General features: G+C 37.4%; 1 protein-coding gene across 2 annotated transcripts in view; it reads left to right on the forward strand.

The window, feature by feature from the left end:
• LOC150107685 (protein RER1-like) overlaps positions 1-22,848 on the forward strand; it is a 121,780-nt gene that overhangs the window by 36,794 nt on the left and 62,138 nt on the right. For both annotated transcript variants that reach the window (XM_090392006.1, XM_090392007.1), the window contains exon 6: positions 8,308-8,386. In XM_090392006.1, the coding sequence (XP_090248132.1) occupies positions 8,308-8,386 (79 nt within the window). The remainder of the gene's footprint in view (positions 1-8,307; positions 8,387-22,848) is intronic.

The following is a 22,848-nucleotide window of genomic DNA, read 5'->3' on the forward strand; positions in this document are numbered from 1 at the left end:
TGCTGTTGTAGCCCAAGAAGCCAAACATTCACATAAAACAAAGTTCAACACCTGTTTTGCTGGCATCATAAGAGTTATAAAGTAAAGGGAAAACTTCATAAATGCATTCCTATTGATAGTTGACATGTTGCTCACTTTACCTTATCGCACATTACTTGTGATAATAACACGTTATGCAAGTTATTTTACCTTAATGAGATGCATCAACCACTCCTTGTGAGTTTAGAACCTACCAGCACTTGTAAAGGTCCTCTGTCAGCTAACATAGTTAGATGAATTATTTGGGAGTTTGACCTGGCAGACAATGGAAACCAGTGCCACCACAACTTTCAACAGATCACATGAAAATGTTGCTGGTAGTAGCAGTGCCCACGGAGTAGCGCAGCAATTGCATATGCCTTATTCCACAATATGGAAGGTCTTGCGCATTTTATTACATTTCATCCATATGAGATCAGCCACATATGCAGCAGCTGCTACATGATGATTATGATAAGTGATTGACATTTCTGGTCGGATTGAAAGTTGACTCTTGGCGTTGGAAAATTCTGTAGGCAGATGTGGGACATTTTTATCTGAATGGGACAGTAAACACCTAGAATTGTTGAATTTGGGCTTCCGAATCACCTCGTGCTCTAGGAACTCCCATTACATTCACCGTAAATTATCGTTTGGTGTGGTTTTACAGCATATTTTATAATAGGGCCATTCTTATTTGAGTACATTACCCTGACAGAGCCAGTAACTTGTTATATTACTGCACAGAATTATTGCAGTATGCTGAACAGTTTCGTCATTCCACAACTTCAGCAATGACAGTGTCTGGATGAGACCATTTTTATGCAAGATGGAGCACCTCCCCATATTGCATGACTGGTACAGCAGCTTCTACAGCATCTACAGAAGTAGATGCTGTAGAAAAAGTCACTCTTTCTTCTACAGAAGAAAGAGTGACTTTTTTCTGATTTGTCTTCATATAAAGAAATTTCTTTTTTAAAGAAACGCATACCTTCTTAAAAGAACGTTCTTAAATGAAAAGTCATTTAAGAAAGTCTATTTAGCTTATGGTTTTGTATAAATACTAGGTTTATGTCAAAAAATATTTTTATGGTTATTTAGTCTATTTTTGTTTAGCAGCACCCTTTTTATATAATTGTTGCTGACAACTGCTCCATTAATGATGCAATACCTACAGATGAATTTATAAATGAAATGTTTGATGACTCAAAAGTTGAAGAATTTAAAGGATTTGACAGTTTGTTTTAAAATAAATATTTCTTTCGTTAATTCGTATTGTTTTATTTATAATGGTATGGAACAAGATTAACAGATCGCATTATATGTGGACATGGTATTTTAGGGCTAGTTTTCAAACAAAATTTCTAGTTCGCATTATACGCGAAAATATACGGTAGTTGAAAAGTAGACCTGAGAAAGTTCTATCTCATCATCAAGAAGAGAACGAGCATGATGTCCTAATGTCCAACCAACCATATAAATATATGGTTGGTTGCTGCTATGGAGAGCAAAAGAATTTCCTATATCAGCAAATTAGCTCACTAAGCACAGGATGAATAATCATTTTGGTGGACTTGGGCTACATAGACATAGATTGGAAGGTGGAAAAAAGGGCACACGAGAAGAAAGGAAATGGAATTTATGCAGATATAAGAACTAATTACCTAAAACAGCATGTGTTAGAAGGTGCCCAAGGTTTAAGAATATTGCATCTAGTGACAGCATTAGAAGTATTTATCCATAACCAAATTAATCACTTTGCTTCTAATAGGGGAGAGAAATCATGCAGTCTTAAACTGGGAGGTGGTTAAAGCATGTGGAATTTTTAGTTAAATACTAAAACCAAGGTATTTAAGGAAATCATTATTAGATTGCAGGTAGTGTAAATCAGCTAGGTGTTAAGGGGATGAGAAGCATCATTAAAGATGATTTAAAATAGAGATCGAGAGAGAGAGAATGTGGAGAAAGATGATTAGCATGGTTAGGAGACAGATCAGGTTGCCACATTACAAGAGGAAATTAGCCAAGATGGCCAAGGAAGATTCCAGAGTTACTTTGCTGGAAATCATATAGTAACTGCATGTGTGTATCATTTAAGTGGAGATGATGTATTAACTGATGCAGATGAACTGAAGGTGTTTGAGATATTAAGAAACGTGAGTGTACTGTGAATATAACTTCATTGTGAATACAGCTGGATTGGATAAGATATCAGCCCATTTTTACAAGAGAAATGACAGTTCTAACTAGGCTAATTAAGTTTTAGCACTGGCAGAGTCTCAAAGGAACAGAAAGTGGGCAATTATGGTCCTATTAAGGCTCTAAGACAGATAACAAATTATAGATTAGTATTCCAATTAGTAGTATCTCAGGTGTGATTGAAAAAGTTGGTCAGTTCAGAATTCTAGAAAGGGTAGATAAGAATATGATTATTCTATGGGGGTTCAGCATAGCTTCGTGAACAGGAATTCTTGTCTTAGAAATTTATTCTCTTTCTATAATAAAGTAAGTTGAATATATAATAAGTCTAGATAGGTGAAATGGCTACAATATCACATGGAATTGTATCATGTAAGTCGAATCAAATAGTGATGGACCTGAAGCTGTCTTATTACTATTGTTATTAAGAGAGACCTCCAGGATTGAGGGAGGCCACATACTACACGCACCAGCTATCATACTTATTTTTGAATTCATACACACAGCTTGCACTTGCAACATCCAATGGCAATCCATTCCAATCACTACCAATGTATGAGAGAAAAATCTAGCCCTCAACCCCCTTCTTAGCGGCATTCATTCTCGGCTTCCAAGGATGCCTTCTTATCCTTTCCCCACTCTCCATAAATTGAAAAATTCCATCAATTGCAATCCTGTATAACCCTTTCAGTACTGATATCCCATCAGACTTATAATAAACAGCCTGATCAAAGGAATAGCCAGTTCAGCTGAACACTCTTTTAGCACACACATACTGATTTGTAAGTCTCAATCATATCACTCCTCTTTCTCCTGTTTGCTAGTGTGTGCAGTCTACAAATTCTCAGTCTGTCTTCATAAGCAGTATTCCATAATCCTGATATAATTTTTAACACACTCATTTGCACACTCTCTCTCTCTCAAATATATCAGAATCACAACAGAAACCAAGAGATCAGACAAAGTACACAATAGTCCAAGTGAGGTCTTATCAAGGCCTTGTGAAGAGGCAAAATGACATCCTTAATTTTACATGTGAAAGCCCATTTCAGCAATTCGATTATCTTTTGAGTTGTATTTACAATCTTTGCTACATGACCCGTGAACTTCAACTTGCTATATCCAAGATCCCAAGCCTGATCAGTTTTTTTTAGCATAATCTCACCAATATAATATGACATTGGATATTTTCATTTACTGACATCCATTTTCATGTGCTCACAATTCCAGCCTCTTCAAATCATTGTGCAAGTATTGCATATCAGCAGCATTCCTGATTACCCTACCTATCTTTGGATCATCAGCAAATAGCTGTATGTTGCTTCTCAACATTAATGTAGAGATTGAATAACAGTGGACCGAGCAGTGATCCTTGTAGTACTTTGTTACCTTAAATCTTGCAGACTCGCATCCCCGGTATACCACTTTTTGATATCTGTCAGTCAGTCATCTTATCCATGCTAATATTCTATAGCCCAAACCCATTTCCTGCAATTTATGCAACAGTCTACCATGTGGTATTCTGTCAAAAGCCTTAGCAAAATCCGAAAGTATCATGGTGTATCATTTCCCCTTGTCTAGTTAAATGGAAACATTGTTATAGAATGTGAGCAAGATGCTAAAACATGACCTTCCCGTAGTAAACCCATGTTGCTCATTACAAAGTAGAGATTCATTCTCAACTCATTTCTGAATGCCAGCCTTAATTGGTGAATAGTTGGATATATTGGTCTTTGCATCACCCTTATGCAATTCAATTACCATGTATTTTTCCATTCCTGCAGAAACTTCCCTGTTTGTAGAGTCATATTAAACAGTATGGTCAAAGGAATAGCCAGTTCTGCTGAATGCTCTTTTAGCACACATACTGATATCCCATCAGTCCCTATTGCTGAATTCTTATTCAGTTTATGCACCAGCTCTAATACCTTGTCCTCATACACCTGAGTTTCTTCATCAAGTGAAGAGGTAGCAGTGAGCTCGGTGTTGCATATACCAGGTTGATAGCTTTTAACAAAATGGTCACTCGTTACTTGAACAGCCTCTTCTGCATATACTACCCTCATGCCATATACATTTAGAAGAGTTATTCTTTCATATTCATTTACTTGCAGTATATCTGGGTTGTCTTTAACTTGCAGAGCCAGTTTCTTTTTGTACTCGGGCTTTGCTTTCCGTACAACAGTTGTGACTATTCTAGCCTGCCGCTTATAATTTTCATAATACACATCATCCTTATGCACATGGTATTCTTTCCACATCATCCTTTTCTTATGAATATCTTGCTTAATAAAGTTACTCATCCATTTGACTCCTACCCTGTTTATTGTTTGAGCTCTTGGGACACACTCTAATATCGCATCATTTAAGTATTGTTTAAATGCTTCCCACGCACTGTTGATATTCTTCCCATCTGTCAACCCATCCCATTGCACTGAACTCCGTATACTCCTCAGTTGGTCATAATTTCCTGCTTTGTAGTTCAGCATGTAACCTTTTCTGAATGGAACATTCATAAATTTAGTCACTTCCCAAGTGACTAAATTTCTTTCTTGATTACATCTGACACTGTAATCAAATCTAACACTCTTTGACCTTGAATTCCTGTCACATGCTGCTTGAGCAAAATGTCCCACAATAGCTCAATAAATGCATTTTTATTCTTCTTATGAGATTCTACTGCTAACCAATCATTATTTGGATAATTAAAGTCTCCCATTATGATTATTCTGTTCGTGCTCACTTTGTCTATTTGCTGATGCATTTCTTCATCACTAGTAACACCGGGTCTATAACAACACCCCACTATGTAATTGATCTTCTTAGATCCCACCTCACACCAGATTGCTTTTAACTAACTGCAACATGAAACACTGTTAGTAGTACTACTACATTCATAGGTCTTAATTTAAGTGGATTCAAGTCATCCGATACAGGACGCCCCTCCTCTCTCTCCTTCCTAAAAATAGTATACCCTTTATCCTCAATACCAGTTAGTATGTCTGATTCTGATCGTTTTCATTTCATTCATTTTTATCATATCGAGGTAAAATACTGATGATTTTCATTCTCTCACTCTCTCTCAGTTCTTCCAACAACCCTTTCATGTGCCCTCTCATACTGAACTTATCACTAGTTAAGTCGTTAGTGCCTATTAACGACTGATCGATAATGACTGAACAACAAATGATGTCATTTACTTTTCTTTTCTGTTTTTTAATCGCTTCTTTTATATTCTTAATTTTTTGCTCCTGGAAAACTCAAAGTTATAGCTTGCTTATCAATAGCATGTTTTATTAGTCACCATACCAAATAACGTCTTTTTTTTACTGACAGCGTCACCTACCTGATTTCTGTTACTTCCTGACTTACCTGTTTCCGTGCTTTGTTTTTTATTTTGCTGCTTAATTTTATTTTTCTCCCTATGCTCATTTAAATGCTTCTCGACTTTTTGTAATTCACACATAATTTCTCTGATGATCTGTTTTTAATTTTGCTATTTTAGAGGTTAATTCATTTTCATTAACTTCCACAACTCGAATAACCTCGTTAGTGGGCTAGCCTTCTTGTTCTCGCATGCAGTGCTCTTTTTAGCATTACTTTTCTTGTGCAAATTGGTGCCGTTTTCAACTTATACTTATTGTTGAAATATCTTAATAAAAATATGTTATAAAATACTAAAAACACTAAAATCTACACAAATTTTCTAAGAAAAAAACACAATAAAACAGACAAAAATCACCAATTTTACAGCTCGCTAAATTCACCAACCATCCACAATGTATCCTTGAACCAATAATCAGTTATGGATAAGAGAGTGGCTGAAGGACAAATGTCAGAGTGCAATATATGATGTAGTTGTATCAAAGAGAAGGTACGTGACCACTTGTGTGCCACAGGAATTTGTACTTGAGCCACTGCTGTTCATTTTCTATACACGTCATTGCAAATGGTGGTTTGAGGTGGGGGGGGGGATATCTAGTTATTTGCCTTAGTTAGTTCCGTAGCCTATTGGGTGTTTTGGGAGTGAGACCTTCTGCTAGAAGAAGTGTGGTATGGTCGCAGATACCCTTTCCACAAAGATTTAGTAGGACAATCACACACATCATGCCCTTGGTGGGATTTGAACCCACAGCCTTTTTACTGGAGAGCAGATATGCTAACCACTCAGCCAACCAGCCCAGCAGAGTTGTTTGCCAATGACGGTAGACTGGAGTGATAGTTAATAATGGTTATGGAAAGATACTGCAGAATGATCTAAATATTGTAGCTAAGGATAATAGCTGCTAATTCAGCATATTAGAAAGTAAAGAATTCATGGGAATGAAAAAAGTATGCTGTATATTACTTAAATGGAACTGCACTGCACTGCAAGAAGTTCATGAGGCTAGGGATTTAGAGGTGAACAGAGGTGTCAGAAGGCATTGCTAAAGTGGACACAATAGGTCAAAGGATGACCATGTGAATGTTAAGAATGACAAACAGAGATAAGGAACGACTAAATTTAACACATGTGAACCACAGTAGTAGGTTTTTATTACGTAAATATTTCGTCCTAGGTATCTTAGGACATCATCATTACAGTATGGCAATACCAGGAATGACAAAAGAAAGGACGCGTACGTACAAAGGAATCCAAATTGTGTGCAGTGGTGCGTTGCGGCCTGAACTTAAATTGAATTAAATTAAAATTAATTACAGTTAAGTTATTATTTTACACAATTTTGTATGAAAATTTCCCATACTTTAGGGATGGCAAGAACATCATTGCAGTTTAGATTTGGTATGTTGAGTAGGGCTTCAGTACTTTCTTTATATAAATGTTCATATTTATATGAAGATCTGTTTTGAAGTTTTGTATTTTTCTAATGGATCTTGTGGTTTTGGTTTTCAACTCTGTGTTGAGCGAGGCCTGATTTATGTGGTTTTATGAGGCGGATATGGTCTTGATGTTCCGTAATGCGTTTTAAAACTGATCTGCCTGTCTGTCCAAAATAAGAGTTTACAGGAGCATGGAACCTTGTATACACCAGGTAGTAGCATAGGTGAAAGTTTGTCTTTAGGTGAGGGTAACAAGTTTTGGATCTGGTTGATGGGTTTGTAGGTGGCAGCAAGATTGTATTTCTTCATAATTTTTGAGAGCCGTTCGAAGATGCCTTTGATATAAGATATGGGAATCCTATGGGGTTATTCTTGTCTAGGTTGAAGTGCGGAGAAATTGCTGATGATTTTTTTGAGATTGTAACCATTTAGAGTGGCTGTGTTTTTGATTATTTTCAATTCTTGTTTTAGAGAATCCTCGGAGGAGCATAATCTGTGTGCTCTGGTTACCAATGATTTAATGATGCCAAATTTTTGAGAGGGATGATGAGCTGAAGTGAATGTAGCAGCCTGAAAATGTTGGTTTACGATAGACAGAGGTCAGACAGATAGACAGATAAGGAAGTTATCCCTTTTTTGTAATGCCATGATACAGTTATATCTCAACTGTTATACACAGATTTGGTTAAATATCTCTGTAAAACCTCTGTAAAGAGGTTTTACAGAGATATCTGCTAAAGAAATTTTACTATAAGACTGATAAGGAAAAAGAAACTAGGAGAAAACTCTTATACAACTTCTAAGGGTGATCCTTGGAAGTTGTATGACAGTGTAATTAGCAGGGGCATAAGGATTAGTATTTTGCTTGGAGCATGGTACTAAAACTAAACAGGTTCCCAGAGTGTTCTTATCAGTTAATAACTTAAAAGAGAGTTATAATAGATGTTATGAGAATAATGGTTAGTGTGGGCCTCACATGATATGTCTTTGAACTCCATGGAGGTGTGCCTGTGTAATAATTTATTATCATGCATAAGGTATACATAAGGTGATATTTGTGAGAATTAGAATGTTTTAGAGATCATGCTTGTTTCATGTCATTCGTATAAAGCAGAAATGAATTGTACTCATCTTAGTATTAAATTTATAGTTGCTATTTAAGTTTATTTTTAGTTGGAATGCTTTTCATCATCTCTGAAATAAGTAAATTTTGATTTCAAAAGTACTCTATAAAAATGGTGATATTTAAAAAAAAATTTTTTATTATAGATGATGGGCCAACATTACCAACAAAAGCAAATGAAGAGTTTCGTCCATTCATTAGAAGGCTGCCAGAGTTTAAATTTTGGTGTGTAAACTTTTACAATCTGTATTTGAATTCTCATCGGCCATTATTTTTCTGGTGATAAGCTTACATTCACAACATGGACTTAAGTCTTGCTAATCTTAAAACACCTAGAGCTATATTTCTCCTCGGTGCAATACAGTACATAATAAATTTAATTTAATCCTTTATCCAAGTATAAGCAAACCAAGTTTGCACCTGAAATTATCTTCAGGATTGAGGTAAAGTGGTGCAACTCGCAGCAAAGGTGGATCAAGCTCTCATCACTCCTTGTCTCAGTATCTCCCATAATGCAAAGTACATTTCCTTGCAGACATGTATACTGCTATTAAGGGAAGGGCCACTACCCAGACCGGTTTCGACCTTTATTTAGGTCTCATCAGCGAGAGGCACACCCAGAGTGGTGATACTAAGTCAGAAGTAATGGAGAGGTCATATTTACCTATACGAGTTAACAACCGGTGTACGACCTTATCATTAAATTACTCTGGATTTAGAGAAAGATGTTGGAAGTTTATTTTGCACTTGGTTAGACTATAATAAATTTAGTTTAATCCTTTATCCAAGTGTAAGCAAACAAAGTTGTTTGCTTACACTTGGATAAAGAATTAAACTAAATTTATTATAGTCTAACCAAGTGCAAAATAAACTTCCAGCAACACAGTACAGTTTATGTTTATTTGGGGTTTCAGCATGACAGAATCGCTGTAAACTTTTACTTTATAATAATAATCAGCTGAAAAAAAATTGTTTCTGGATTTGATCAATCCAGAATGTTAGTTATGTGGATTAAAAACAAGCTTCCATACATGAGAGGCTGCAAGGCTTATAGCAAATAAATGCTGAGGTAGAAAAAATCCACCAGCTTTGATCCGCATAACACTAACATTTTTTATACATCACTTTCATACATGAGAGGCCTTTCATCATCACTTTCATACAAGGCCTTAGAGCAAATAAATGCTGTGTATGAGCTGGAATCAAGAGCAAAATAATTTGTGGATATTCCTCAAGAGATGGAAGTAGTAGTCCTTAGAGAACTTCATTGGAAAGGCTGTTCCACAGAACTGAGATAGATGAAATGAAAGATGACTAAAAGGATGTTGTAGCTATTGCTTGCATTGCTGTAGTTTTAAGCAGAAATGGGAGACGTAATGGATGCTGTAATAAATTTAGTTTAATCCTTTATCCAAGTGTAAGCAAACAAAGTTTGCACCTGAAAATATCTTCAGGACTGAGGTAAGGTGGTACATCCCATGGCAACTCGCAGCAAAGTGGACCAAGCTCTCATCACTCCTTGTCTCTGTATCTCCCATAATGCGAAGCACATCTCCTTGTTAAGGGAAGGGCCACTACCCAGACCTGTTTCGACCTTTATTGAGGTCTCGTCAGTGGGAGGCAGACCCAGAGTAGTGATACTAGGGCAGAAGCAATGGAGAGGTCATATTTACCTATACGAGTTGCCAACCAGTGTACCACCTTATTATTAAATTACTCTGGATTTAGAGAAAGATGTTGGAAGTTTATTTTGCAGTTGATTAGACTATAATAAATTTAGTTTAATCCTTTATCCAAGTGTAAGCAAATAAAGTTTGCAGCTGAAAATAATAAGGTGGTACACCGGTTGGAAACTCGTATAGGTAAATATGACCTCTCCATTGCTTCTGCCCTAGTATCACCACTCTGGGTCTGCCTCCCACTGATAAGACCTCAATAAAGGTCGAAACCGGTATGGGTAGTGGCCCATCCCTTAATGCATAGCAGTATACATGTCTGCAAGGAGATGTGCTTTGCATTATGGGAGATACTGAGACAAGGAATGATGAGAGCTTGGTCCACCTTTGTTGCGAGTTGCCAAGGGATGTACCACCTTACCTCAGTCCTGAAGATATTTTCAGGCGCAAACTTTGTTTGCTTACACTTGGATAAAGGATTAAACTAAATTTATTATAGTCTAACCAAGTGTAAAATAAACTTCCAACAAAAAGGGATGCTGGTTCTGCTGAACACTACCCATGGAAATATTTTTAGAAGAAAGACAGTGCAGAAACTGACCAATGAGACAGTGGCTGAAGAGAGTGGTCAACTGATCAATCAAATGAGTTGTCTTCTGAACAACATCAAGAATTTTTATAGAGGTTTGAGGTGCAGACCACCCAAATGTGGGAGCAGTATTCCAACCTTAGTTAAATTTGGAATTTGTACAGATAAGTAACTGGATAGATGAAAGTCCTTATTATATTACTTTCAAGAAAAGTAAATATTCATAAAAGTAAGTAAATATACTTTCAAGAAAAGTAATATCTTGAGAAAAAGGATGCTAAATTTTGTGGAAGCTGAGGATGCTATTGGAGTGATGTGATTATGACAGGAAAGGCTGGGAGTAAGAGGCAGTCAAAGAAGAGAGAGATCTGGTCTTGACTGTTAAGTTGAGCATTATCAATGGCAAGGAGGAGAACTGAGGTCTTTTTTGTGAGAAAAAAAGATAAACCTGTGTTTTGTAAGCATTGATGACAATCAGGTTGTTATCACTTTATTGAAGGATGGTGTGGAGATCAGCATTTAGAACACATTGTAGATTAATTTGAAGCTTCGTATTTGAGCACTGCATGGTTTTTTGCATGAGTAGGATCAGTAAAGAGTGCTATGAACAGATAAGCTGTCAGTAAAAACAAGCAGTGTATATGAGAATGGGGATAGGTGAAATAACAATCCTCAAGAACACCTGCATTGATAGAAAAATCTGAAGAGAGAGAGAGAGAAAGCCATCTACTATTACATGTGGTGAATGATGTGAGAGAAAGCTGACAATCCAATTACAAATGAGTTGGGTCAGGAGGCAGACTATAAGATCGCAATTTGCTAAGAAGCCCTTGATGCCAAACCCTACCAGATATCTTGAAAATGTCAAGTACAACAGTACAGGTTTCTCTGAACGTTTCCATGGTACTCCAGAAACAGGTAATATAGACAAGAAGATCTGCTGTGGATCTTCATCAGCAAAATCCATCCGTGTTGTTGGTCACTGATATGTTGAGAGTTTCTCCAGGTGTCAGACTGTAGATGATAGATGACCTTCTCTGTTACTTTAGGTAATGCTGAGGTGAGAGCAGTTGGTTTGCTGGTTTGGTAGATGCTTATCATCCCTTTTTTTCAATTGGCTCTATATATGCTTGTGTGCTCTGTAGGATGAATACTAGCTGAGTGTAATGTGGTATATACAGGGTGTTCGGGATAAATTTGACATATTTATAATTAATTATATTTTTCCGTAAGTTACATGTATTAACACACACTTCTCTTCATTTAAAAGGTTGGACCCTTCTTCATTCATATACAAGATGTCAGAAAGGATGGATAGCTGGAAACCACCTGAATCATGGAAGAGAATAACTTGTATCATGATGATTCGTGCCGGCCATCAAAATAAGGATATTTCGACTGCTGCCCAATGCTCCCTGAATACAGTAAAAACAATCAGGCATGAACTAGAGACTTGCAATGGTGACTACGAGGATGTAGCAAGAAGAAAGATCGCTAGCAGACGATCTGATTGCGTTCGTACAGCAGAATTCCTCACAAATCTGCAGGAACAGGTGTTGAAGAACCCTGCCATTGGAATTCGGGCTTTGTCACGTGAAATGAATGTTGCAGCCTCTACTATGAAGCTTGCACTCAATGAAGACCTCCGCTACTACTCATACAAGCGCGGCAAAGGTCAGCTGCTTACAGAAAAGGCCTGTGAAAAACGTTTGATAAACGCGAAGAAACTTCTAAGCAGAGTGAAACATCCTGCGGAACCACAAACAATCTGGTTCTTTTCCGATGAGAAAAACTTTTGCCAGGATCAAAAACACAACACGCAGAATAACAGATGGCTTGCATACAGTACAAAGGACATTCCTCGTGTAATGCAGACTAAATTTCCCCAAACTGTGATGGTTTTCGGATGTGTATCCTCTGAAGGCAATGTGATGCCTCCGCATTTTTTCCAAGAGGGCCTCAGGTTGACTTCAGATGGCTACGTGGAGTTGCTAAACACTGTAGTCAAGCCCTGTATAACAAGGGTAGCCAATGGTAGGCCGTATGTATGGCAGCAGGATTCGGCCCCTTGCCACACCTCTGGGAAAAGTCAAAAATGGTTGTCTGAAAATTTCTACGACTTCACCAGTCCAAATGTTTGGCCTCCAAACTCCCCAGACCTTAACCCCATGGATTATTTTGTATGGGGCGCAGTTGAAAAAGACACCAATCGCACTTCCAGTAATACAAAAGCCCAGTTAATGGATAAAATTAAAACAGTTTTTGCGGCCCTTCCCAGGGAGACTGTAGCATCAGCTTGTTCGAGGTTCCGAAGCAGGATTGAAGCTGTGATCGATGTTAATGGTGGTTATTTTGAGTAAATCTTGTTGATAGTATTGTAATTAACTCTGCCTGTAATGTTTTTTGTCAATTCATTAAATTTAATAGATAAAAAGAAGATTTTCTTTTTCCTTACGAAACTGTCAAATTTATCCCGAACACCCTGTAGATGATAAAGAACAGATGGTAGTTCAAGAGCATATCTCTTGAGCACAGTTATGAGATTCCATTTATGATTAGAAGCAGGTTGTTCAAGATTCCCTTGAGAGCTTACTGCAGAAAGTCATAGAAGGCTTGTCATGCAATGATCCAGATGAAGAAATTGATTTGTCTTGGTCATCTGTACAAGAATTGAATGAAAATAATGATACCTGGTGGTCAGCATTATCTTTATGCGATTTCGCAGTACTTCCATGAGATGGAAAAAAGATGCTGCCAACAACCTTCTGAATTATGCAATGCAGCTGCTGTAAAACTTCTTTTATACCTCCATATATGAGCATTTCTGGTCAATTTCATCTACTCCAGCTGCCTGATCATTTCTGATTCCTTTTACAGTACTTTTTTCCTCTAATTATAAGCTTTTTCAATAGTCATCTTCCCGATATTTATTTTCTTTGTTCTTACCAAAGTCTTCACATGAGTTTTGTTTAGCTAGTTTTACACAGTGCTTTGCTTTCTTATATTTTTCTCTGTATTGTCTAAGAGTACAAGCTGACTTACTTGCCAGGAACTTTCCATATGCTATCTTCTTCTCCTTGACTGCCGCTTTAATTTTCTGAGTCCACCATGGAGTTCTGATTTTTTTTTTAATCCTTACAGAAACCTCACCACATACCTCTCTAGCTGAATCTCCAAGATTTAGTTTTTGTTTTCAAACTCTCATTTTTTTCTTCAAAGTTGTTAGTGTATTTGAGTCTACAGCTCATCTCTGAAAACTGCTCAACTTTGATTTGTTTTAAAACTTGTTTAATTGCTCTTTTCAATATGAAATTCAGTTTTATTTCTTGCCCAAAACTAAATAGTGATTACTTCCTATTTCAAATCCTCTGTATACTCTTGTGTCCTGAACCAGTGGAAAAACATTGCTATCAACTATAACATAGTCAGTGAGACTTTTCTTATTTCTTGCATCATATCTCCATTTGAATTTGTGCACATTTTTATGCTGGAACATGGTGTTAGTAATAACTAATTCATGTCTTGAACAGAAATCCAGCAGGCATTTGCCATTATTACTAGCTTTGCTCTTTTCTCCAAACACTTTTGTATGTCTAGTAATCATTTCCTACTCTGCTATTTAGATCTCTAACAAGGACCAACTTTTCCTTTTTTCTTGTGCCTACTGCCCTCTCTAATGCATCAAAAAAATTCCTCCATTTCTTCCTTGGGAGAACTTTCTGTGGAACCTTAACACAAATAAATCTCGCTGTCAAGTTTTCCCCATTATGATATTTGCCCACATCACTCTACTTGATATTGCCCGCCATTCAAAAGATTATCCTCACATTTAGTGTTGAATATTATAGCTACTCCATTGTTATTGCCTGAATATAATATTTTGTATTTGTTGCTTAGAAAGATCTCACATGTTTTTGTCTTCTTTGTTTCAGTCATAAACAAGCAGTGATAGCTTGTTTATGACTTTTTTACAGTGGTAAAAAAAAACACTCAACAGGCATACAGTCAGGAATACAACTTGAAGTAGAAAAAGCTATCGAAGGCTTGAAATGGGGAAAGGCAGCAGGAGTAGATGATATTCGACCAGAAATACTGAAATATGGTGGTATAAAAGTCTTACAGTGGCTGCACTGCATAGTTCGGAAGGCCTGGACAGAGGGACAATTCCTGATGATTGGAGTAGAGCTCTAATAGTACCCATATATAAAAAGGGAAATAAAACTGAATGTGAGAATTACAGAGGTATTTCCCTACTGAGTGTTCCGGGCAAGATTTATGCCAGTATACTTGAGAAACGGTTGAGAAGAATTGTGGAAGAAAAGCTTGATGAAGAACAAGCTGGATTCAGGCCAAATAGAGGCTGTCAGGATCAGATCTTCACTTTACGACAAATAGTCAAGAAAGCATGGGAATATAACAAAGATCTGTATTTAAGTTTTATCGATCTGGAAAAGGCATACGACATGGTGCCAAGAGAGAAGCTATTTAAAACACTACAGTTATATGGTGTCAATGGGGCATTATATCAAGCAATACTTAGTCTTTATTTGAGTTGTAAATCAGCAGTTAGAATTGAAGAAAGTACAGGAAGATGGTTAAATGTTAAATCTCGTGTGAAACAAGGATGTACATTATCCGCCTCTGTTATTCGTTATCTATATGGATTACATTATGAAGGAAAGTGGTATTAAACATGATATCAAAATTGGAGATGTTAATGTCAGCTCTTTGCTTTATGCGGACGATGTTATACTTCTAAATAAATCCGCTACAGGTTTGCCAGATTCCCTGACTAAATTGAATAACTGTTGTAATAGATATGGTATGAAGGTCAGCAGTAAAAAGACAAAGACAATGAAAATAGGTAGAATCGTTGAAAATTTCAACAGTTTTGTGAACGGAGAACCTGTGGAACAAGTAAAACATTTCAGCTACTTATGCATGATTTTTAGTGAAGATGGTAAAATAAATATGGAAATAGACAACAGAATCAACAAAGCTGGTATGGTAGGAAGTCAATTGAATAAATTCATATGGAATAAAAGAGAAATTAGTCGGAACACTAAATTAGCTGTGTACAAGACAGTGTTCAAACCAGTTTTAAGTTATGGATCTGAGAGCTGGGTCAGAAGTAAAACACTTGACCAAAGACTAGAGACCACAGATATGAGAATCCTGAGAAAGATTAGAGGCGTGGAATAGCTGGCATCAATTATATTAAAGCAATATCATATTAAAAACGAGGATATTAGGAAAGAACTTGCAATTGTCAGCATTCAGGAATGCGTTAGCAGAGCTAATCTCAGGTGGTATGGTCACTTAAACAGAATGGGCAAGGAAAAATTAGAAAAACAAGTGTTCTCGCCAGGTTGGCAGGAAAACGACCCAGAGGAAGACCAGGATATAGGTGGATTGATACGGTACAAAGTGCCTTAGACAATAGAAATGTCATCATCATCATCAAATTTCTGTGATGTACCCTCAAGGGGCGTACAGGATATGATAGTACTACATGAAAAAAAAATTACATCATTATTAATTTCCTGTCTACAATTTTCCTCCAAATCAGTATGTTACTTGTCAAGACTCCAACATTATCAGATCTTATATTTCTATTGTCTAAAGCACTTTGTACCGTATCAATCCACCTATATCATGGTCTTCCTCTGGGTCGTTTAGCTGCCAACCTGGCAGAGAACACTTGTTTTGCTAATCTTTCCTCGCCCATTCTGTTTAAGTGACCATACCACCTGAGATTAGCTCTGCTAATGCAATCCTGGATGCTGACAATGTCAAGTTCTTTCCTAATATCCTAATTTTTAATATGATATTGCCATTGATGCCATCTGTTCATGCCTATAATCTTTCTCAGGATTCTCATATCTGTGGTCTCGAGTCTTTGGTCAAGTGTTTTACTTCTGACCCAGCTCTCAGATCCATAAGTTACAACTGGTTTGAACACTGTCTTGTATACAGCTAATTTAGTGTTCCGACTAATTTCTCTCTTATTCCATATGAATTTATTCAATTAACTTCCCACCATACCAGCTTTGTTGATTCTGTTGTCTATTTCTATATTTAATTTACCATCTTCAGTAAAAATCGTGCCTAAATAGCTGAAATGTTTTACTTGTTCCACAGGTTCTCCATTCACAACACAGTTGATATTTTCAATGATTCTGCCTATTTTCATTGTCTTTGTCTTTTTATTGCTGACCTTCATACCATATCTATTACAATAGCTATTCAATTTAGTCAGAGAATCTTGCAGACTTGTAGCGAATTTATTAGAAGTATAACATCATCCGCATAAAGCAAAGAGCTGACATTAACATCTCCAATTTTGATATCATGTTTAATACCACTTTCCTTCATAATGTGATCCATATAGATAATGAATAACAGAGGGGATAATGTACATCCTTGTCTCACACCAGATTTAACATTAAACCATCTTCCTATACTTCCTTGAATTCTAACTGCTGACTTGCAACTCAAATAAAGACTAAGTATTGCTTGATATAATGCCCCATTGACACCATATAACTGCAGCGTATTGAATAGCTTCTCTCTTGGCACCTTGTCATATGCCTTTTCCAAATCGACAAAACTTAAATACAGATCTTTGTTATATTCCCATGCTTTCTCGACTATTTGTCGTAAAGTGAAAATCTGATCCTGACAGCCTCTATTTGGCCTGAATCCAGCTTGTTCTTCACCAAGCTTTTCTTCTCAACCATTTCTCAAGTATACTTGCATAGATCTTGCTAGGAACACTCAGTAGGGAAATACCTCTGTAATTCTCACATGCAGGTTTATTTCCCTTTTTACATATGGGTACTATAAGAGCTCTACTCCAATCATCGGGAATTCATCCCTCTGTCCAGGCTTTCTGAACTATGCAGTGCAGCCACTGTAAGACTCTTATACCACCATGCTTCAGCATTTCTGGTCGAATATCATCTACTCCTGCTGGCTTTCCACATTTCAAGCCTTTGATGGCTTTTTCTACTTCAAGTATGGATATTTATTCCTGACTGCATACCTGGTCAGTGTTTTTTACCACTGTGCTGTCATCACTGCTTGTTTCATTTAGCAGTTTTTCAAAGTAATTACTCCATAGTTCAAGGATATCTTTTTCTCCTGTTTTCATGTAACTTTTATCATCTCTAACTCCTTTTACAGCACGCTTTCCTCCATTTCTAAGCTTCTTCAACAACCTCCAGAATATCTTACCACCTTCTTGATATTTATTTTCTATGTTCTTGCCAAAGTCCTCCCATGACATTTGTTTAGCTAGTTTTACACAGTGTTTAGCTTTCTTACATTTGTCTCTGTATTCTCTAAGAGCATAAGCTGACTTATTTACCAGGAACTTTTGATATGCTTTCTTCTTTTACTTCACTGCCTCTTTAACTTCCTGTGTCCACCAGGGAGTTCTGATTTTTTTATCCTTACAGACAACCTCACCACATGCCTCTCTGGCAGAATCAATCAGGGTTTTCTTCAAGACTTGCCACTGAATCTCCAACGTTTGATTCCTGTTCTCAAACTCTTTCATTTTTTCTTCAATAATCTTTGTGTATTTTAGTCTACAGTTCACATCTGAGAGCTGCTCAACTTTTATTCGCTTTAAAAGTTTCTTACATGTTATTCTTTTCAATATGAAATTCAATTATATTTTGCTCAAGACTAAATAGTGATCACTTCCAATTTCAAATCCTGTGTACACTCTGGTGTCCTGCACCAGGGAGAAAACATCACTATCAACAATAACATAGTCAATGAGACTTTCTTATTCCTAGCCTCTTCTCTCCATGTGAATTTGTGCACATTTTTATGTTGGAACATGGTGTTAGAAATAACCAGTCCATGTCCTGAGCAGAAATCCAACAGATATTTGCCATTATTATTAGCTTTGCTCTTTTCTCCAAATTTTCCCAAAATATTTTTGTATGTCTCACAATCATTTCCTACTCTGCTATTTAGATCCCCAACAAGGACCAACTTTTCATTTTTCATTGTGTCAGTTGCTTTTTCTAAAGCCTCAAAAAATTCCTCCACTTCTACCTTAGTAGAACCTTCTGTGGGACCATAGGCACAAATAAGTCTCATTGTCCAGTTCCCCATTCTTATATTTGCCCACATTACTCTACTTGAGACTGCCTGCCATTCAAGAAGATTAGCCTCGTATTTTGTGTTGAATACTATGGCTACTCCTTCTTTTCCTTGATTGTCATTGCCTGAATATAACATTTTGTATTTATTGCTCAGAAAGATCTCACCAGTTTTGGTCTTTTTTGTTACAGTCACCCCTATTATGTCGATCTGGTACTTATCATATCGATAGAAATGTAAGATCTGATAATGGTGGAATCTTGACAAGTAACAGACTGATTTGGAGGAAAAATTGCAGATAGGAAGTTAGTAATGATGTAAATTTTTCATGTAGTACTATCATATCCTGTACACCCCTTGTGGGTACATGTCAGGAATTTGATAATGATGGTTGTTTCAGTCATGCCTATTATGATGATCTTGTACTTATCCAATTCTGATAGTTCATTTTTCTTTTCCATTGAAACTTCTTACATTGATAGCATCAATCTTGAGCTTTGCTGTTGTTCCAGAATTTGTTGTAGTAGCTGACTTTGTGCTGTTCACCCTGGTGATTCCCTGACAAAAGCAATGGGGGGACTTGTTTTTGTCAGGGAATCACCAGGTAATTTTATGCCCAGTAATTGCCTCATTTGGCATGAAATTCTGTCATGTGTCACCATAATTTTACATTGTAGTTTAAGTCAGTAAGAATACAATTTGATCAGCTAAATCCCAAATTGCAAGCCCATCCTCATTTGTTCAGTATCTGGGTAGATACTTAACAGGGTGCACCATGAGAAGGTGAAGATTAGAAGTTAGGTTAGAAGCCCTGGTCAGTTCGTCTCATTCCTTAAGCACCTGCAAATGGATCTACCTGGTTAAGTATGCAAGATAATTTTACGAACACCCCAGTTTTGATGTTCACAAAGTGTGACACTTTAAATATGGTATCGTTTTGAGTATTTCAGTATTAAGAGAGATCTCCAGGGAGTCAGAGACTCATTGAGGGAGGCCACATACTATAGACACCAGCTATCATACCTATTCTTGAATTCATTCGTGCTTCTTGCACTCACAACATCCAATGGCAATCCATTCCAATCACATACCACCCTCTGAGAGAAAAATCTAGCTCTCATTCTCTTCATAGCAGCCTCCATTCTCAGCTTCCAAGGATGCCCTCTCATCCTTTCCTCACCATCCGTAAATTGAAAAATTCCATCAATTGAAATCCTGTATGACCCTTGTAGAAGTTTGTAAGTGTCAGTCAGATCTTAATCATATACTGTCTTCATAATCAGTATTCCAATCCGGATATCATTTTTAACACTCTCCTTTGTACTCTCTCCGATATATCAGAATCACAATGGAAACCAGGAGACCAGACCTGCGTACAATGGTCCAAGTGACGTCTTATCAAGGCCTTGTAAAGAGGCAAAATGACATCCTTATCTTTACATGTGGACATTTGTTTCAGCATTCCAATTATCATTTTAGTTCTATTTGTAATCTCTGCCACATGGCCTCTGAACTTCGACTTCCTATCTGTTAACACTCCAAGATCTTCTTCTTCGCGTTATTCCCGCTTCCTATGCAGGGTCCGCGTGTTACTTAGATGCGACTACCTGTTAGTACTACTCCCAACCGACCCGTCGCCTGGTCTGCCGCTGGGGGGAGATATATTTTTCACTGTAGAGGCGTATGTTCACGGGGCCGGTTTGTCTGTTTGCGGGATGAAAAACGCCAGATAAACTGGCAGAAAAAACCCTACTGACCGCGCCCAAGACCGGCTAACTTGGCTATGCCTGAGGAAGATCCTCAAATTCCTCACGTCTACAACGGGAATCGAACCCGGGACACTCCTTCCCTAGGCATATGGTTGCGAAGCGCAAAGCCACTAGGCTAACCGCGCGGTCCCTATTAACACTCCAAGATCCGTAGCCTAATTCCACCAATATAATACAACATTGGATATCTAATCATGCTGAAGTGAATGACTTTACATTTACCAACATTGAACTGTCACCCATTTTCCCATGCTCACAATTATAGCCTATTCAAATCATTCTGCAAGTATTGCATATCAGCAGCATTCCTGATTACCCTACCTATCTTTGGATCATCAGCAAATAGCTGTATGTTGCGTTTCAAATCCTTCCCAATATCATTAATGTACAGATTGAATAAAGTGGACCAAGCACTGATCCTTGTGGTACACCACTTGTTACCTTAAATCTTGCAGACTCACATTCTCCCTATACTAAATTTTGATATCTGTCAGTCAGCCATCTTCTTATCCATGCTAATATTCTATAACCCAAACCCATTTCCTGCAATTTATGCAACAGTCTACCATGTGGTATTCTGTCAAAAGCCTTAGCAAAATCCAAAAGTGTCATGGTGCATCCATTCCCCCTTGTCTAGTTAAATGGTAACATTGTTATAGAATGTGAGCAAGATGCTAAAACATGACCTTCCCATAGTAAACCTATCTTGCTCGTTACAAAGTAGAGATTCACTCTCAACCAATTTCTGAATGCCAGCCCTAATCAATTTTTCCAAAATCTTCACCACCACTTCTGAGATACTAATTGGTCAATAGTTGGACACATTGGTCTTTGCACCACCCGTATGCAATGGAATTACCATGCATTCTTTCCATTTTCTGCAGAATCTTCCCTGTTCGGAGACTCGTGGTGTGCTAAAAGCGTGTTCAGCTGAACACTCTTTTAGCACACTTACTGATATCTCATCAGTCCCTATTGCTGAATTCTTATTCAGTTTATGCACCAGCTCTAATACCTTGTCCTCATACACCTGAGTTTCTTCATCCACTGAAGAGGTAACAGTGAGCTCAGCGTTGCATATACCAGGTTGATAGCTTTTAACAAAATGGACACTCATTACTTGAACAACCTCTTCTGCATATACTACCCTCATGCCATATGCATTTAGAAGAGTTATTCTTTCATATTCATTTACTTGCAGTATATCAATAGAATTCTTCTGGGTTGTCTTTAACTTGCAGAGCCAGTTTCTTTTTGTACTCAAGCTTTGCTTTTTGTACAACAGTTGTGACTATTCTAGCCTGCCGCGTATAATTTTCATAATGCACATCATCCTTATGCACACGGTATTCTTTCCACGTCATCCATTTCTTATGAATATCTTGCTTAATAAGGTTACTCATTCATTTGACTCCTACCCTATTTATTCTTTGAACTCTTGGGACACACTTTGATATCACATCATTTAAGTATTGTTTAAATGCATCTCATGCACTGTCGATATTCTTCCCATCCCATTGCACTGAGCTATGACCAACTGAGGAGTATACAGAGGTATACTCCTCAGTTGGTCATAATTTCCTGCTTTGTAGTACAGCATATAACCTTTTCTGAATGGAACATTCATATACTTAGTCACTTCCTAAGTGAGTACTGTATGATCACTGTCACCAACTGGAGACAGAATAGTTACATCTTTAACTGAAATGTCCTCACACACTATAATCAAATCTAAAACTTTGTCTTTGCCTCGAATTCCTTCTGTCACATGCTGCTTGAGGAAGTTTTCCTGCAACAGCTCAGTTAATGCATTTTCATTCTTTTCATGAGATTCTACCTGCTACCCAATCAATATTTAGATAATTAAAGTCTTCCATTGTGATTACTCTTTTTGCACTAATCTTTTCTATTTGCTGATGCATTTCTTCATCACTCGCAACCAATCCAGCACGTCTGTATCGACACCTCGCTATGTAATTGCTCTTGGTAGATTCCTCGTCACACTAGATGACTTCAAACTCACTGCCACATGAAATATTGGTAGTAGTACTACAATCATAAGTCTCAACTCTAACTGGATTCAAGTCTTCCGATATCATTAGCAGCACTCCCACTCCTCTCCTATGCTCTCTATCCTGTCTAAAAATACTGTACCCTTGACACTTGATCCCAATTAGTAGGTCTGATTCTGATAGCCAGATCTCAGTAATACCTAGAATCTGAGGGCACAACATATTGACTGAGGCAACAAACTCTATCCCTTTGTTTCTGATACTCCTAGCATGCCTATACAGTCATAATAATATACCTGTTTGTTCTTTTGTATTGTCTTGTCTGCAGTCTGCTGATTCAGTTGGACAACTTGCAGATCTCTATTCTTCTCTAATGCCTTACATGTAGACATCTTTGCTCACATTGGATGGGTCCAAACCTGACGAACACAAACCCGAAATTGTTCTCTCCTCGTCAACATTTCCACGACAATGCCCATTCCCATCATTAACACAGTTATATAGCATTGTCGCTCTGACACTT

Source organism: Typopeltis vanoorti, chromosome 4 (genome assembly GCF_054136105.1).
Source record: "Typopeltis vanoorti isolate ZY-2024b chromosome 4, IOZ_Tvanoo_1.0, whole genome shotgun sequence".
Classification (NCBI taxonomy): Eukaryota; Metazoa; Arthropoda; class Arachnida; order Uropygi; family Thelyphonidae; genus Typopeltis; species Typopeltis vanoorti.